Below are 19,091 nucleotides of genomic sequence, written 5' to 3'. Positions count from 1 at the left end.
TGGAGCTTGCTTTGGATTCTGTGTCTCCTTCTCTCTCTGCCCCTCTCCCACTCACGTGTGAGCGCTCACTTGCTCTCTCTCTCAAAAATAAACATTAAAAAATTTAAAAAGACAAATTCTTGATAAAGAATTAGATGTGCTTCTTTAAAAAAGAACTAAATAACAAGATCCAGGTCTCATAGCTATCTTCATTTTGATGTAATAAGTATAAATTTTGAGACATGTGCAAGGACAACACCACAAATGATTGATGGTTTCATTATCACCTCTAAAGAACAGAGTTGAAAACAGGTGTGGGGCAGGGTGGGGGGTGGAGGGCAGAATAATCAAACCAGTTCATGTTTTCCTCTGATGAAGCTCCAGCATTAAAAAGCAGGTATAAGACACTTCCTTTTAGTGAGGCTGGAATTTGCAAGAGGGATTCCAGCCTAGTGCTTTCAGCATGTTTATGCCAAGTTGGCTATGCAAGCTGAATCACTGCCAAGCTGCTTAGATCTCTAGCTGTGCCCTGTAGTCACCTTGAATACAAGTGGAACAGGGCAGGTGGGAACCCAGTGATGTCTGGTTGCCAGGGAAAAGCAGGTTTAGAGGGGGAATGGAAAACTGACACAAAGAGAAAAGAAAGCACTAAGACATCTAAGGGCTCCGAATGCCCTCCCTCCTGTCCCCAACCACAAAAGGTGATGCGACCAGAATAGCATGGGGCATCTGGGGCTAGAATTGGTGTGGTATTTCCCCCCAAATTTCTCCACTGATTGTCCCCTCTACCAGATTCCTACCCTCAGGACTGATATTCAAACATTTGACAAGTGGTAACAAATGAGCACAGACCAAGACTGGCAAATGCCAGTCATAGTACTAGAATAGGGTCCTAGAGGTCTTCCGCTGTGACACACATTACTTAACTGCAGTCACCAGATTGTGGGGGGGTCCCAGAGGTCTTAGAGGCAGGATTAAGGCAGTGGCTCTTTGTCATCTGGCATGAAGTAGATTCAACTCCTCTGCTAACAACTAAGATAGCTGTACTAATACACATCACCCCAAAGGTAGGATGGATAGGGAGAGAGAGGTGGACCTCCTTAAGGCTTTATAAATTAACGTTGTGCAAACAGTTGATGCTTGCATTCATAGGACATCTCACTGATTGAACAGGTGGAAATTTTCCCTCTTGACAGAAGATAAGGTCCAAAAGAGGTTCTGGTGTGCCACTCCAAGCAGCTTTTCAAATTTAGACTCGAGAAAGCTGCTTAACTATGAAAGTAGGGTTATATTTGGGTTAAAAATCTGTTCCCCACCTTTTCATCATCTAGGAAGAAACAAAGCAAGCAACTTGAGATGGGGACCAAAGATTACTGGCTCACACTCCCAGCTTCCCCAGATCTGAACACTGAGACCTGTGTGTCCAGTAGGGCTCTCTCTCCTTGGACTGGGCGCTAACCCCCCTAGGATCCTCCTTCCACAGACTCATCCTTCAATTCATACCCTAGGTTCAATTCTTCTTCCCATAAAGAGCAAGTCTCCAACAGAGAAGGAAATTGGATAAGCTAGATCCTTTAGGCACAGGGAAAACACATCCCTGGACTATGCATGGAGCTCCTGAGCAGTAAGAGAGGAGGTGAGCCATTTTAATGATAAACATTAATTTTTTATTAAATTTCTAATCAAATACAACAATAATTTCTTTTCCTTCATTAAAAAAACAACTATTTACAACATTACCAATTTGGGAAAAGATAAACAAAAGAGTAAAAAGAAAGAAAAGTGATTAAAAGACAAATTCCAAGACAGAATAAATAACAGCTTACTTAAATGCCTGCCTGGCCCTGGCTGCTGCCAGAGTGCCAGATCCTCAGCCTCAGAATTAGCAGTAGTTCAAAATATCCTCCAGGTTCAATGTGTCCAAGGGGGGGATTTGGGTGACTTCAAAGAAGACCCTGCAAAAGGAAGAGGGGCCTGCTCAGTGTAAAATGGGCCAAAGCAAACAGGGTCCATGGACTAAGTGGGACATAGGGCTCTTGGTTCCCTATCTTGCTTTAACCCTAAACCAAAAAGTAAAGTGAACAGTACTAAATCTTTTTCCTTAAGTGAGGCTAGCCTGCCTCCCAATGGCTAAGCACAAACCCATCCTCACTGGAGCTTGGTACTTACCGGTGAGAATACTTGGAATGCACAGTCTTGAGCCTACTGCAAGGATGCAAAGTCAGCAGGATGTTTAGCTGCTTGACCAAGGGGTGAAGATCAGAGGTCTTGTAGCCACTGCAATACTCCAGGGCAGGAGCCTGGAAGAAGCAACATGAACAGTGACTTTTACCACAGGAAGTAGACCCTTCCTCTCTCTCTACTACACCAAGTCCAAACTTCCTATACATGGTATAGGTAGGGAAGATAGTCAAACATTTCAAAAATGCATACAGTGCAGACACTGACCAACAATTATAGAGTACTTCCTAGAAGACTAGGTTCCAGCTGTGAACTAGTGGTATGGCTATCCATAGTACGTATGTATCATATACCTATACTTACCAGTTGAACATTAGCCCCGTGGTAGGTATTCATGTAAGTCAAAGTCCACTAAAGAATCTAAGGAACATGACTGGCTTTGTAATGTACTTGCTCTCAGGTGAAGAGCGGGTGGCCAGGCAAACCTCAGAATAAACTTAAGGTCCCAAATCAACAGACCACAGGAATTTAAGGCAGCTCCTCTTCCCTGGCTCTAAGAGCTATCATTCCATGCATTTATTTTCTCATTCAATTTTAAGGCTTCCCATTATGTGGCAGAAGTAATATAGCAGAGCATTTGAGAGCAAAGGTTCCAGAGGCAAACTGCTTGGGTTCAAATTCTAGCTCTACCAACAGCAGGAACTTGAGCCAGTTATTAATTTCTTGGCGCCCCAGTTTCCCACCATGCCAAATGGTGATCATTACAGTAATTACATCATAGGATTAAATGAGTTAATATACACAGTGCATACGGAACAGAGTCTAGCACACCGTAAGTGCCTGAGACATGCTAGCTAGGATTAATATTACCAAGTCCTGCATAGGCTGCTGTGAATGCAAAGATAACCCAGGTTCCTGCCCCTAAGGAACCTGTAGTGGGGGAGACAGACATGCATGCAGAGAATTACAGAACATGTGGGAAAGGCTATAATGGAAGTGAGAATGGGACACTGGAGGAGCAGAGCAGCAGGACCCATGAACTTTCTCCAGGAGTCACAGAAAGCTTTGTGGAGGAAGGCACACCTGCAATGGGTGTTGAAAGTCAAGTGGGACCTCCACAGGTAGAGAAAAAAAGGTTTATTCTGTAAGGCAGTGGTTTTCTAAAAAATGTCTTAAATTATTTTCCCTGAACTCCTTTTTTTTCAAACATCTTATCTGGAAGCCCAAATATCTTACCTGCAATTAGGGGTGGGAGCTGACAAACCCACCAGTTTGTATCCCTTTACCTTTTACATGGCCCCTGAGACACTTCTAAAGGAATCCCAGGGCTCTGCTGAATACTGTTTAGAAACAACTGCCACAGGGAAAGGGGAATCATTGGCATGCTGAGCAGGGTAGTAACACATAGGGGTAACACATTATATTGAGTGTGTCAAATAAGATCAATGGCCCCATTGTCACTGCACAGGCTCAGACCCCAATGCTTCATCTTGACTATTATGAAAGCCTACTCACTAGTGTTCCCACTTTTGCACTCTCTCATTTAATTCACTTTCTATACTGCTATACCGGTGCTGTTTCCAAAACACAGAAACAGGAGTAGGTCACTCCTCTGCATAAAAACTTTCCAACGCCTTAGTATAGAGTGGGTCTCAGCTTGGTATCAAAGGTCTCTCACAATCTGATGACACCCTATTATTCTGGTCTCATCTCTCACTATTCCCTATTAATATATCCTCTGCTCTATCTATAGAAAGTGCCTTATTCTACCCTGAAAACATCATACTTTTTTCTTATTGCCTTCACATCTTTTCAATTCTCATTCCCTCTACCAAGAATGTCTTCTCTCACACGTTCCTACGAATCTTTCAAGACCCAACTTAAAAGTACCCTCCTCTGTGAAGCCTTTCTTATCTATAGAAGCAGTATACACAGCACAGAGGACTGTGGAGCCATACTACCTGGATTCAGATCAGGGTTGACATTTAGCCAATACTCACTGGTAGAGACATGCCAAGTATTAAAACACTGATATATTTCTGTAGTGGTTAGCAAGCAGTTTGCTTCCCTGAGCCCCTCAACTGTCTCCCTCAGCACCTATCACATTTTCCCAGGATCCAAAGGTCAAAGCCTGGCATAGCATGGGGCATCTGGGGCCACAGTTCCAAAGCTATGGCCACATCACCTCTGATTACACAGTAGGTATACAATGTGAACACTGCTCCTAATCCCCAAAGACTAGCTCTGCCCCTCATTAGCAAAATCTGGGAAGTTATTTCTTATCTGTAAAGTAGGGATAATTGTACTGATTTTGTGAGGATTAAACATTAATAAACAAAGTACTCACATCACTGTGTAAGCACTCAATAAATGCTAGCCATTTTTTTCTTTTTCATCAACATCACTGCCATTTGTTGAATGCTTTCTCTGTCCCAAGAAATTTCAGTATGACTTGTCGAGTTCACACAACTGTTTATAAGATTCTTTCTCAGTACACATAGCTTTTCCCAACAGTAGTAGTTCCAGGATTTCTAGGTTGGAAGAGCTTAGGAGTTTCATTTTGTACTGGAGAAGAAGGCTTTAGGCACCTTCCTCTTCAGAGAAGAGCACCATACTGTACCTCTGAGTCCCCCATTAGACACATGGACAGTTGCTTTCACAACTCTGTTTTCTGGGTCTGTGCCTCTCAAATTCTGTTCGAATAAGCTCCCTCAGGGAAGTGGAGAGCAACCTTGCTGAGGGGACTGCATGGGGCAGGGATAAAATGGGGCTAGGTGAGAAGGGGGCCCATCCTACCCTCTGCGGCAACCAAAATAACTTCAAACGAGTCTGTTTTGTGAAATTGGGCTTTCTTTGGAACAAGGGGTACTGTGACTAAGAAAATAAAATAAAAATTTAAAACCATTGCTGTAAAAGCCCTTTAGGCAGCAAGCTCCTAACACATTGAGATGTCAAAGAATTTATAACCATGGGTATGCAGCGGTTTTGTCACTGAGTTTCCCATGACCCTAATTTACACCTTCCTCCTGAATGGACCCTGTGTTTTTTTTTTCTTTTTAATTGAAGTACAGGCAACATACAATACTACATTAGTTTCAGGTGTATAACATAGTGATTCAACATTTACATACATTATGAAATGTTCACCAGGATAAGTGTAGCTACCATCTGCCCCCATACAACATTATTACAATATGACTGACAATATTCCCTATGCTGTACTATACATCCTATGACTTATTTATTTTGTAACTGGAAATTTGTACCTTTTAATACCCCTCACCTATTTCATCCATCCCCTCACCCCTCTCCCCTCACCAGTTTGTTCTCCATATTTATGAATGTTTGTTTCATTTTTTTTAGATCCCACATATAAGTGAAATAATACAGTATTTGTCTTTCTCTTAATTCACTTAGTATAATATCCTCTAGGTGTATCCATGTTGTCACAAATGGGAAGATTTTATTCTTTTTTACAGCTAAGTAACATTCCAGTGTGTGTGTGTGTGTGTGTGTGTGTGTGTGTGTGTGTGTGTACACACCACATCTTCTTTATTCATTCATCCATCAAAGGGCACTTAGGTTGCTGACTCTGTGCTTTTAAATCTCAACCCCTTGCCCCCAGCAAGTGTTTGTTTACCCAATGTCCGAGCTTCTTCATGTAGAGGGCCAGGAGGAAGGAGCCAGCAGCTAGCTTGGAAGCCCTCTCCTGGATATAGTCGTATTCCTGCAGAGTCAACTCACAGATGAAGCGGGACAAAGTCAGCGTCTTCATGCTGGCATGGAGGCACTAAAGGCAGCAAGAACACTGGCTCAGCAACCAATTCAGAAAACCAGCACCAAGCAGAAGACCCCCTGTACCCATTCTCTCTAGTTATCCGAACTCAGGCCTAAATGGCTCTCTGCCTGAACAAGTTACCTCTCCTGCTACCATGACTTATATGAAGGACCCTACCTCCCAAAGTACAGAATCTTTAGTAGGGGTGGGATTCTGAAATTGGCAATGGGATTTGCTCCCTTTAGGGTTTTTAGCCAATTTATCAATTTATCCAACTGTAACTCTGCACCTGGCTCCACCCTAGAAATATTCCATGCCTCAAAAGAACTTCTCTTTTCTTGTTTGACTCTTTTTAAAAATATATATAACCAATAACACACAGACAAAAGTACACACGTGTACTTGTATAATACAATAAATAATTACAAAGTGGCCTCCCCTGTAACTAATACTCAGATGAAGAGAGCTTTACCAGCATCTCCCCCAAATATCCCACATATTCCTTCCTGATCAAGGAATCTTCTTCCCCTCCCCTACGCTGCCTTTACCTAAACTTAAGGGCACGCCACGAAAATCTGCAATTTTGTTACCCCCAAACTTCATAAAGATTGCCAATCTAGGAGGACAGATTGAAGAAGAAATTCCCTAGCACCCCCCCACCACCACAGCCCCTTTCCCTTTTCCTGCCACTCAGGCGGCCACTCTGGGTATGGAAAAGACTAACCCAGTAGTGGGGAGAATGCAGATGTGCCCCCTCCCTCTTACCCTAGCATATCTTCGCAGAAAATGATAGGCAATGGGAATGTTGATATCAAATTTGAGGGTCTGCAGGATGCTGATTTCCATGGTGAGCATCTCATCTCGCTGATAAATATCATCACAGATGTACAGGAAGTCATCCACACAAGGTGGGCAAGATTCCTATGGGTGGAGAGGAGAGACAGTCATAACCAGGCAAAGACAGCTCACTCCTCTCTGCTTTGAGGTAAAAGGCAGTGGGGGAGAGAAGTGAAGGAGAGGAGGCAATAACATGTCCCAGCATAAACCTTCAGGGTAGCTCTGAGAGCAAACTTCTGTTGACTTCAGTAGCCCATCTGAAAAACAAAATCAGAGACATAGGAGAAGTCTGCCCCCAAACTGTACTACTGGAGAGAGAACAGGGCCTCTTGGGGTATATTCTTACTGTTAGAAGTGGTATAATATGACACAGGAACTGGGAGCAATGATCTCTCTATTAATGAGTGAAAACCTGGAATGGAAATCTAAGACTTGCTCTGGGGGAAGGGAGGGAAGGGAGGAAAGGAGACCATGGAAAGTGGAGCTAGAGAGAGAAAATAAGCCCATACTTTGTTTCCTAGTCTAAGAAATTAACATGGCTATTTGGGAGGGGCACTACTAGGGTAGTAGGCAGTGAGAGGCAGGCAGCCACAGAGAGAGCCTAAACAGAGACTGAGGAAGGACTGCAGGGGGTGAGAGGATGTGCTTGGGGGCTAGACTGGGAAGATCCAGACCAGGCCAAGGGTGAGAAGAACCCAGATCCAGGAGCACCTTAACATGTTCTGCCCTCTGCACGTTGAAACTTGGTTGTGGGGAGAAGACTAGGAGGCAGGAAGACCCCCTGAATCTTTTATGCAGCTACACCTAACTGCCCACCCCAGTGTTCTTCCCACATCTTTCTCTATTTTTAATTTTTTTTTTTTCAACGTTTTTAATTTATTTTTGGGACAGAGAGAGACAGGGCATGAACGGGGGAGGGGCAGAGAGAGAGGGAGACACAGAATCGGAAACAGGCTCCAGGCTCCGAGCCGTCAGCCCAGAGCCTGACGCGGGGCTCGAACTCACGGACCGCGAGATCGTGACCTGGCTGAAGTCGGACGCTTAACCGACTGCGCCACCCAGGCGCCCCCTCTATTTTTAGATCTCAGACTAGACCAAGCCTCTAGTCTGCAGACAAGGAAATTGAGGCACAGAAAGAGTATGCAAATAGCTCAAGTTAACACAGCACCTAGCACCAACACCAGGGCAAGAAACTCTCCCTTTCTTTGCTCTACTCACCAGTGGTTCCTTCCTTTCTTCTCTTCTCATACCATTTCCACACCTCCCCTTGCAAAAGTCTTTCTGTATTTCCCTACCCCCCACAGGAGGGGAACACACCCCTTCTCCAAAAACATAGTGGGGCCCTTCGTCCTGATAACCAGAAGAGGAGTGCTCCTGGTTCCAAGATTTGCTAAGTAGTGCCTCTTTGCACTCTGCTCCTCCTTCTGCTGTTGGCCAGTGACTCCCAACTTCTTTTTAACCCCCTTGGGGCTGAGGCATGGAGCACTTGCTAAGCCATAAAGATGGCCCTAGGTAGGGGAAGGAAGGAGGAGGGTGAGGAGGGAAGGAGAGAGGGAAGGAGAGCAAAGAATGAACCAGGGAGTGAGTGAACAGGGAAGGAAATAAGCCACACAGGGAAGCAATAAACGAGAAAGAAAGAGACACAGTGAGGGAGGAAAAAAGGAGAGAGGGAGAAGGGAAAGGAGGCTAGGGATAAAGGAAGGGATGGAGGGAGGAAGTGAGTCAGAGAAGGTGGGAAGGAAGGAGAGACCTAGAGAGGGAGGGAAAGAGGATGAAGGGAGCATGGGTGGGAGGAAGTGAACATGTTAGAGGGAGCTATCAAGAGGTAGAGCTTAGAGGGAGCAGACAGTGAGGGGGAACAAGAGAACCAGGGAGCAAGTGAGTAGGGAAGGAAGTGAACCAGAGAGGGAAGTAGGAAAAGAGTAAGGGAGGGCAGGAGAAAAGAGTGGAGAAGCAAGGGAAGAAGATGGGAGGAGGATGGGAAATAGCTAGAATTAGAGACAGTCATGGTGCCAGAGTACCAGGGAGCAAGGGTGGGAGATAGGGTGGGAAGGAGCCCTCAAGGAAGGGAGAGAAGGCATTTACAGAAAAGGGAGGAAGAGAGGATGGGAGGGGGAAGCAAAAGAGGAGGAGGGAGGAAGCCTGAAAGGAATGAGGTGGGGACTAAGGAGAAATGGGACAGGGGAAGAGAGCAAGGGAAGGGAAAAGAAAAGGAGGGAAGAAGTAAGGGAGGGTGGGAAGAAGATTGAGTGGAACAGAGTAAGGGGTTATGGCAGAAAGAGAGACACAGAAGGAGGGATGGATGGAATTAGGTTGGGAGGAAGGGAGAGAGGGAACTAGGGAAGGAGAGAAACAGTGATAGAAGAAGTGATGCAGGAAGGAAACCCAGTTTGGAGTGGATGAGTGCATAAGGCAGGGATGGAGGAATGAGGGAGGGATAGACAGAAGGCTGGAAAAAGGAAGGGAGCTAGAGAGCAAGGGCAGAAGTGAAACAAGGAGGGAAGTGAAGCAAGAGCTGTAAGAAAGGGAAGGAGAGAGGAAGCAAGGAGCAAAAAAGGGAGGACTGAAATGAGGGAGGGAGGTCCGTGATCACGGTAGGGAGTGAAGGAGTGAAGGAGGGAGGGAAGCATGAAGCAAGTTAGGGATAAAGTTGGAGAGGGAGTGAGCGAGGGATCACAAAAACAAACCTACAGCTCTAAAGCTCTTTGAATGCAGTAAAAGTCACTATCTCTCTGCTTCTAAACCCAAGGTTTCACACAACTAGCCTATCTATAGAAAAATAAGTTGAACAAGATCATTTAGCATCTAAAGAAGAGGAAAGAACCAGATAAATGAGATGGATTATGGTTATAAAGGAAAGGCCTGCTACTTGCTTTTATAATGCTACTTCAAAAATAACTATTTTACCTGGACTCATTACCATCTACATGAGGTCATTTTCTCTTAAATGTCTCCAGCACTCAGGTTTGGAACTGCTTTCTTATACATGAAGTTCAAGACTCCACTAGGTAGAGATGGAGTTGGCAGAAGAAAAAAAGGGTGTGGTAGGAGGGCACAGAATTATGGATCAACAGGAAGATTTACAAAGAACAACCTATTTACCTAGGCACATAACCACATACACACGTCTTCAAAGAGGAAATGAAAGAACTCTGTGGACGCCAGGAAACAAACACACCGCGACTGCCACCTAACACAAGCTTCATTGCTAAGAAAGAGACCAAAAAAGGTAGGCAATATTATTTGTGTTTGTATGTATGTATCTGTACACACACACACACACACACACACACACACAGGCACACGTATATGCAAGTATAAACATGTATGTGTTTGTGTGCATATACATGTATATGATACATGCACACATATGCATACATACATACTGATTTTTGTAAACATACACGTACATACACATCTGACTCAGACAGAAACTTGATTAATTTTCTCCAGGCTCTATGAACTCGGGCTCACCTCAAATTTTGCTGCAATCAGAAACGCAGTGGAACCAAGGAGTTGGAGCTTGTCCCTCTTGCATATTACCTCCATAAGGTAGTGATCCACCAGTTTCACTGCCAAGTACAGGGTCTCATGACTCATCTCAAAGGTCATCTGGAGTAATACACAAACAGGAATCTGCATATTGTCCCACCCCAAAGCCACACCCAGCAGATCTAACCACCTGGTCTGCAGCATGGTGGACAGTGGAGCTACCAGGCCTGGCCAGCCTACACTCTACTATGAATGTGGGCATTCCTTCAGCTAGGTGCCTGGCCATATCTCCTGTGCCTTTGAGGACCTGGATAATTCTCGCCTTACACAATGAGGTAGATGATCAGTCTTACAAAAGAGATGCTCTGTCTTCTCTATGAGCACCTCGAGTGAACACACCCTCTTGCCTTGGTCTCCAATACCTAGAGTCTTGCTTTCCCCACTTGCTACTACATTATATGGTGAACTCCCCCAAAGAGATCATGTTTATTTAGCTCTAAAGTACAGAGACCTGTTTATTATTCGTTCATTAGTGTTTCTTCCCAATTAGATATACTATTAGAATATATGAATTGGGAACAAGTACCAATAGCACCATTTGGAAGTGAGCTGAGGGACTAGAGAAGCCAAGATGAGATTAAAGCATTAGTACTATAATCCTCCTTCCCCTTTTTCTCTTATCTATCCTTGTCTTGCCTTCACCAGCTCGAGGAAACCACCTCCTATAACTCTAGACCCAGTGTTAGTGCTGGCCCATATGGCTTACCTCACAGAGGTATCATCCTCAGAGAACTGCTACTTTCCATTATTACCTTTTTTTCTTTCAGTAATTATTTGACCTCAATTTCTTAATACTTAAGGTGGTAGTCATTACCTACTTCATTTGCATGAACTCTGTCCATCTCTTTCTTATGACATTGCTTTGGAAAATGTGGTAGGCAGAATAAAATGTTCACATTCCAATCCCCAGGACCTATGAATATGTTACTTTACATGGCAAAGGGAAATTAAAATAGAATATGGAATTAAGATTGTAGTCAACCAAATTTAAAATAGGGTGATTATCCTGGATCATCTGCATGGACCCAATGAAATCACAAGGGCTCTTAAAAGTGGAAGAGGCCGGAGAGAGTAATGCAGCTTGAGAAAGACTCTTCTGGCCATTGCTGGCCTTGAGTTACCTCTGTGAGTAAATGACAAAGCCAATGGGTGCATAGCCTCTTTCCAGTACCTCACATAGGCACATGGTTACCCATGTGGCACACTGTTACAACATGGTAACATCTAAAGTGTAGGTAATATCTGAATGAATGGTTGAAATTTGGAGTCAAATATTCAAATGAGCAGCAGTGTCAGTTATAGTAATCCTCCTTCCTTGAATGTAAGACAGTACTCTTCTAAAATAATTCTACCACCTGGGACTACATAGAACAAGTCTAATTGTTCTTGTGACAGCCCTTCAGCTACTGAAGAAACTTATCACGTCTCCTATAAATTTCCATTCTAGACCAAATAACTTGATTTCCTCTATTCTTCACATGATATGGTTTTCTGTCCCTCAGCATCAGGCTCAAAATGAGGAGCCTAACTTTGTGCCAGTTAGAGAAAAGTGGCAGTGCTTTGGATAATTCAAGTAGCTACAATAAACAAAGACAAGAAGCCTATAGCAAGGTTCTCTCCCTCACAACTGCCTTTGGCTAGCACACCCTTCTAATTAATTGTTCATAAATGATTATGCTCCTTATCTGGGGATAAGCAAGAAACAAGAGGGAAGTAATAAATTAAAAAACCTATAAAAAATATAAAGATTACTCTTAGTCTCAAACTAGGAGACAAATCTGACAAAATTTATCACAAATTCCAAAACTCAAAGACCATCCTCTGCAAAGATAAATAAATGGAGAAAATTGCCCAAATATATGGAAAAGACCAACTAATTTTTCAAGGGGAAATGTTCTGAGAAAACCAGAGCAAGTGTCTATTTATGAAGCCTTTTCATTGCAAAGAACTGAAATAAACTTTTTAAAAGCATATCCTCGACAAGATCTGAGAGGACACTGAATCTAAGAAGAGAACACTCTGGGATCCGGAAAGACTAGTTTCTGATGAAAAATCACTTAATTAAAAAAAAATGTAATAGAGAAAGCGAACAGTACATTCAGTTATGACAAAAATCAAATCAATTATTCTAAAGGCTGCTTTAAGAAATTCTCCCAGAAATGAGAGACGAGAGAGTTGAAAATATGAAAGAAAAGTTGAGATACAAAAACAAATTATGGAATTACACATGCACACATGCACATACACACACAGAATGAGAGAAGAGGCAGAAGAGAAATAATAAGTAACAGATAGATAGATAGATAGATAGATAGATACAAATTTCTCTGAGCCAGTCTCTCCTCTACCCATCCAAGATGCCAAAAGGCAAGAAGACTAAGGGGAAGAAGGTGGCCCTGTCCCCTGCTGTGGCAAAACAGCAGGAGGTCAAGAAGATGGTCAATCCCGTTTGAGAAAAGGCCCAAGAATTTTGGCATCAGATAGGACACCCATCCCAAAAGGGACCTCATTCACTTGTCTAATAGCCCTGCTACATCCGGCTGCAGCAGGAAAGGGCTATTCTCTCTATATAAATATCTAAAAGTACCTCCTGTGATTTACCAGTTCACCTAGGCCTTGCACCACCAAACAGCTACTCAACTGGTTAAGCTGGCCCAACAAATATAGACCAGAGACAAAGCAAGAGAAGCAGCAGAGATTGTTGGCCCAGGCTCAGAAGAAAGCTGCCAGCAAAGGGGATGTCCCCACTAAGAGGCCACCTGTCCTTTGAGCTGGGGTTAATACTGTCACCACCTTGGTGGAAAACAAGAAGGCTCAGCATGATGTGGCTCCGATTGAGATGGTTGTTTTCCTGCCTGCCCTGTGTTATAAGATGAGGGTTCCCTACTGCATCAAAGAGAAGGCCAGGCTGGGCGTCTGGTCCACAGGAAGACCTACATCACTGTCGCCTTCACACAAGTTAACTCCAAAGACAAAGGAGCTCTGACTAAGCTGGTGGAAGTAATTAGGACCAATCACAATGACAGATACGATGGGATCCGTCGACGCTGGGGAGGCAACATCCTGGGTTCAAAGTTGGTGGCTGCATTGCCAAGCTGGAAAAGGCAAAGGCTAAAGAACTGGCCACTACACTGGCTAAGTGTATGCTGTTGAATTTTATGTACACCAAAGTAATGAAAATTCTATTATGTCAAAGTAATGAATTTTATGTACATCAAAGTAATGAAAAAAACTCTTTTTCAAAGAAAATTTCTCTGAAGCAAAGACAGATTTATTCTTCAGACTGAAAGGACTCACAATATAATGGACAAAGTTAAGGAAAACAGAAATGTCAAAAATAATTCTTTGTAGGGAAGGTGATGCATTAAACAACAATAATATGGATCTAAGTCTCAATTATATTGACTACACATAGAAGCAAAAATAAACTACAAGTGTGCAAATTATCTTACTTGAGAGGCAATTAACAGATCAGGTTCACTAAAGGAGTTGATTTTTTTTAATGTTTATCAATTTCTGAGAGAGAAAGAGAGAGAGAGTGAACAGGAGAGGAGCAGACAAATAGGGAGACAAAATCAGAACCAGGCTCCAGGCTCTGAGCTGTCAGCACACAGCCTGACCCGGGGCTTGAACTCACAGGCCAAGAGGTCATGACCTGAGCTGAAATCGGCTGCTTAACTGACTGAGCCACCCAAGCACCCTAAAGAGTTGATTAAATAATAGACTCTATCCGTATAATAGAATATTATGCAACAGCTGGAAAAATTGCTAAGACGTTCTAAAAGAGCAAGTTGCAGAGCAATGTGTACAGCATGACCTATTCATGTAACAAAAATATCACAAAACCCACACTCAATAAAAAGTGGTATTTTTAGGGACGCCTGGGTGGCTCAGTTGGTTAAGTGTCCGACTTCATCTCAGGTCATGATCTCACAGATTGTGGGTTCAAGCCCCGTGGTGGGCTCTGCTGACAGCTCAGAGCTTGGATTCTGCTTCAAATTCTGTGTCTCCCTCTCTCTCTGTCCCTCCCCCACTTACACTCTGTCTCTATCAAAAATAAACATTTAAAAAAAATTTTAAGATAAAAATTTAAATAAATTTCAAAATGGTATTTTTATATGTATACATATGTCTATATATGTGTGCATTCATGTATTCCTCATAAAATGTAAGATTTTTAAAGAAAGATAGGGTGAGCTCGAGCCCCCCATCTGGGCAGCTCGAGCCTCTCTGCCAGTAAGCACAAGCCCCGCTTCAGTTTGCAGAGAAGATGGTGGCATAGGAGGACGCTTGGCTCACCTCGTCCTGCTGATTGCTTAGATTCCACCCACATCTGCCTAAATAACCCAGAAAACCGCCAGAATACTAGCAGAATGGACTCTCCAGAGCCAAGTGTAGACAAGGGGCCCAGGGAAGAGGGTAGGAAGGGTGGAGAGGGGGCGCATGCTACAGGGACTGGCAGGAGGGAGCTGGGGCAGTGGAGGGGCAGCCCAATGGGCGAGGCAGAACCCCCGAGTCTGACTTGCAAAAGCGGAGGAGCCAGACGGAGTGAGTTCTGACAGCCAGCAGGACTTAACATCTGGAATATTAAAAGTCAACAGCTCTGCTCTCAGAGAGCAGGGAGGGCGGGAGGATACCAGGACGGAAAGTTGTTGAGCCCCAGAAGACAGAGCTCAGTTCGGCGGGGAATAAAGGCGCTGGCCAGCGCCATCTCCCTCTCCCATCCCCCAGCCAAAATCCCAAACGGAACCAGTTCCCATCACCGAACTTGCTTGCACCATGCAAACTCCCAATGCTGTGATTCTGTGGATCCATCCCTCTGACGGGTCTGCCTCCCTCCCAGGGCTGCAGGGACCCTCCCGAAGCAGTCCAATGATGGCAAAGTGAGCTAAGCCTGCCCCTCCCGCCCCTGTGCACCTTGCGGATCCACCCATCCACCCCGGCTAATATGCCAGAAGCCATCAAAGCAGCACCACAAGCCTGGCAGTGTGCAAGTAGCCCAGACAGGGGCCACACCACTCCACAGTCAGTCCTGCCCCTGGGAGAGGGGAGATAAGCTACACACCAGTCTGACTGTGGCCCCAGCGGTGGGCTGGGGGCAGACATCCGGTCTGACTGCAGCCCCGCCCACCAACACAAGTTACTCCAGATAGCACAGGGGAAGTGCCCTGCAGTTCCACGCCACCCCAGGGACTATCCAAAATGATGAAACGGAAGAATTCTTCTCAAAAGAAACCCCAGGAAGTAGCAACAGCTAACGAATTGATCAAAAACGATTTAAGCAATATAATGGAACAAGAATTTAGAATAATAGTCATAAAATTAATCACTAGGCTTGAAAAAAGTATACAGGACAGCAGAGAATCTATTGCTACAGAGATTAGGGGACTAAGAAACAGTCATGAGGAGCTAAAAATGCTATAAATGAGGTGCAAAATAAAATAGAAAGGAGCACAGCTCGGATTGAAGAGGCAGAGGAGAGAATAGGTGAATTAGAAGATAAAATTATGGAAACAGAGGAAGCTAAGAAAAAGAGAGATAAAAAAAAATCCAGGAGCATGAGGGGAGAATTAGAGAACTAAGTGATGCAATGAAACGGAACAATAGCTGTATCATAGGAATTCCAGAAAAGGAAGAAAGAGAGAAAGGGGCTGAAGATATACTTCAACAAATCATAGCTGAGAAGTTCCCTGATCTGGGGAAGGAAAAAGGCATTGAAATCTAAGAGGCACAGAGAACTCCCTTCAGATATAACTTGAATCAATCTTCTGCACAACATATCATAGCGAAACTGGCAAAATACAAGGATAAAGAGAAAATTCTGAAGGCAGCTAGGGATAAGCACGCTCTAACATGTAAGGGGAGACCAATAAGTCTAGTGGCAGATCTATCTACTGAAACTTGGCAGGCCAGAAAGGAACCACAGGAAATCTTCAATGTGTTGAACAGAAAAAATATGCAGCCGAGAATCCTTTATCCACCAAGTCTGTCAATCAGAATAGGAGAGATAAATGTCTTCCCAAACAAACAAAAACTGAAGGAATTCATCACCACTAAACCAGCCCTACAAGAGATCCTAAGGGGGATTCTGTGAGTGAAATGTTGCAAGGACCACAAAGTACCAGAGACATCACTACAAGCATGAAACCTACAGACATCACAATGACTCTAAACCTATATCTTTCTATAATAACACTGAATGTAAATGGACTAAATGCTCCAACCAAAAGACATAGGGTGTCAGAATGGATAAAAAAACAAGACCCATCTATTTTCTGTCTACAAGACACTCATTTTAGACCTGAGGATACCTTCAGATTGAAAATGAGGGGATGGAGAACTATCTATCATGCTATTGGAAGTCAAAAGAAAGCTGGAGTAGCCATACTTATATCAGACAAACTAGACTTTCAATTAAAAGCCGTAACAAGAGGTGAAGAAGGGCATTATATAATAATCACAGGGTCTATCTATCAGGAAGAGCTAACAATTATAAATGTCTATGTGCCGAATACGGGAGCCCCCAAATGTATAAAACAATTAATCACAAACATAAGCAATCTTATTGATAAGAATGTGGTAATTGCAAGGGACTTTAATACTCCACTTACAGCAAAGGATAGATCATCCAGACACAGGATCAATAAAGAAACAAGGGCCCTGAATGATACATTGGATCAGATGGACCTGACAGATATATTTACAACTCTGCATCAAAAAGCAACAGAATATACTTTCTTCTCGAGTGCACATGGAACATTCTCCAAGATCGATCACATACTGGGTCACAAAACAGCCCTTCATAAGTATAAAAGAAGTGAGATCATACCATGCACACTTGCAGACCACAGTGCTATGAAGCTTGAACTCAACCACAGGAAAAAGTATAGAAAACCTCCAAAAGCATGGAGGTTAAAGAACACCCTACTAAAGAATGAATGGGTCAACCAGGCAATTAGAGAAGAAACTTAAAAATATATGGAAAATGAAAATGAAAATACAACAATCCAAACGCTTTGGGATGCAGCAAAGGCAGTCCTCAGAGGAAAATTCATTGCAATCCAGGCCTATCTCAAGAAACAAGAAAAATCCCAAATACAAAATCTAACAGCACACTTAAGGAAATAGAAGCAGAACAGCAAAGACACCCCAAACCCAGCAGAAGAGAAATAATAAAGATCAGAGAAGAAATAAACAATATAGAATCTAAAAATATTGGAGAGCAGATCAATGAAACCAAGAGTTGGTTTTTTGAAAAAATAAACAAAAGTGATAAACCTCTAGCCAGGCTTCTCAAAAAGAAAAGGGAGATGACCCAAACAGATAAAATCATGAATGAAAATGGAATTATTACAACCAATCTCTCAGAAATACAAGAAATTATCAGGGAATACTATGAAAAATTGTATGCCAACAAAATGGACAACCTGGAAGAAATGGACAAATTCCTAAGCACCCACACACTTCCAAAACTCAAACAGGAAGAAACAGAAAACTTGAACAGACCCATAACCAGGGAAGAAATTGAATCAGTTATCAAAAATCTCCCAACAAATAAGAGTTCAGGACCACATGGCTTCCCTGGGGAATTCTACCAGACATTTAAATCAGAGATAATACTTATCCTTCTCAAGCTGTTCCAAAAAATAGAAAGGGAAGGAAAACCTCCAGACTCATTCTATAAAGCCAGTATTACTTTGATTCCTAAACCAGACAGAGACCCAGCAAAAAAAGAAAACTACAGGCCAATATCCCTGATGAATATGGATGCAAAAATTCTCAATAAGATACTAGCAAATCAAATTCAACAGCATATAAAAAGAATTATACACCATGATCAAGTGGGATTCATTCCTGGGCTGGAGGGCTGATTCAACATTCACAAATCAATGTGATACATCACATTAATAAAAGAAAATATAAGAACCATATGATCCTGTCAATCGATGCAAAGAAAGCATTTGACAAAATTCAGCATCCTTTCTTAATAAAAACCCTCGAGAAAGTTGGGATAGAAGGAACATACTTAAACATCATCAAAGCCACTTATGAAAAGCCCACAGCTAATATCATCCTCAATGGGGAAAAACTGAGAGCTTTCTCCCTGAGATCAGGAACACGACAGGGATGTCCACTCTCACCGCTGTTGTTTCACACAGTGTTGGAAGTTCTAGCATCAGCAATCAGGACAACAAAAGGAAATCAAAGGCATCCAAATTGGCAAAGATGAAGTCAAGCTTTCACTTTTTGCAGATGACATGATCTTATACATGGAAAACCCGATAGACTCCACCAAAAGTCTGCTAGAACTGATACATGAATTCAGCAAAGTCGCAGGATACAAAATCAATGTACAGAAATCAGTTGCATTCTTATACACTTAATAATGAAGCAACAGAAAGACAAATAAAGAAACTGATCCCATTCACCATTGCACCAAGAAGCATGAAATACCTAGGAATAAATTAACCAAAGATGTAAAAGATCTGTATGCTGAAAACTATAGAAATCTTATGAAAGAAATTGAAGAAGATATAAAGAAATGGAAAAACATTCCATGCTCATGGATTGGAAGAATAAATATTGTTAAAATGTCAATACTACCCAAAGCTATCTACACATTCAATGCAATCCCAATCAAAATTGCACCAGAATTCGTCTCGAAGCTAGAACAAGCAATCCTAAAATTTGTATGGAACCACAAAAGGCCCCGAATAGCCAAAGTAATTTTGAAGAAGAAGTCCAAAGCAGGACGCATCACAAT

The 19,091-nt window shown here is 42.9% G+C and overlaps 1 protein-coding gene and 1 pseudogene across 1 annotated transcript in view; one reads left to right on the top strand and one right to left on the bottom strand.

Annotated features, from left to right (window-relative positions):
* Window positions 1–1,629: 1,629 nt before the first annotated feature.
* CCNB3 (cyclin B3) overlaps window positions 1,630–19,091 on the bottom strand; it is a 61,806-nt gene continuing 44,344 nt past the window's right edge. Inside the window, exons 8-12 of the mRNA XM_049643844.1 lie at window positions 10,250–10,387; window positions 6,704–6,859; window positions 5,801–5,950; window positions 2,149–2,279; window positions 1,630–1,934 (exon numbers count right to left, since the gene is read on the bottom strand). Coding sequence (XP_049499801.1) covers window positions 1,862–1,934; window positions 2,149–2,279; window positions 5,801–5,950; window positions 6,704–6,859; window positions 10,250–10,387 — 648 coding nt within the window. The 3' untranslated portion in view covers window positions 1,630–1,861. The remainder of the gene's footprint in view (window positions 1,935–2,148; window positions 2,280–5,800; window positions 5,951–6,703; window positions 6,860–10,249; window positions 10,388–19,091) is intronic.
* On the top strand, window positions 12,685–13,614 carry LOC125932312 (60S ribosomal protein L7a-like; annotated as a pseudogene).

This window comes from Panthera uncia, chromosome X, assembly GCF_023721935.1.
Source record: "Panthera uncia isolate 11264 chromosome X, Puncia_PCG_1.0, whole genome shotgun sequence".
Lineage (NCBI taxonomy): Eukaryota > Metazoa > Chordata > Mammalia > Carnivora > Felidae > Panthera > Panthera uncia.
Note: the sequence above shows the minus strand (reverse complement) of the source record. Positions and strands in the feature narration are given on the sequence as shown.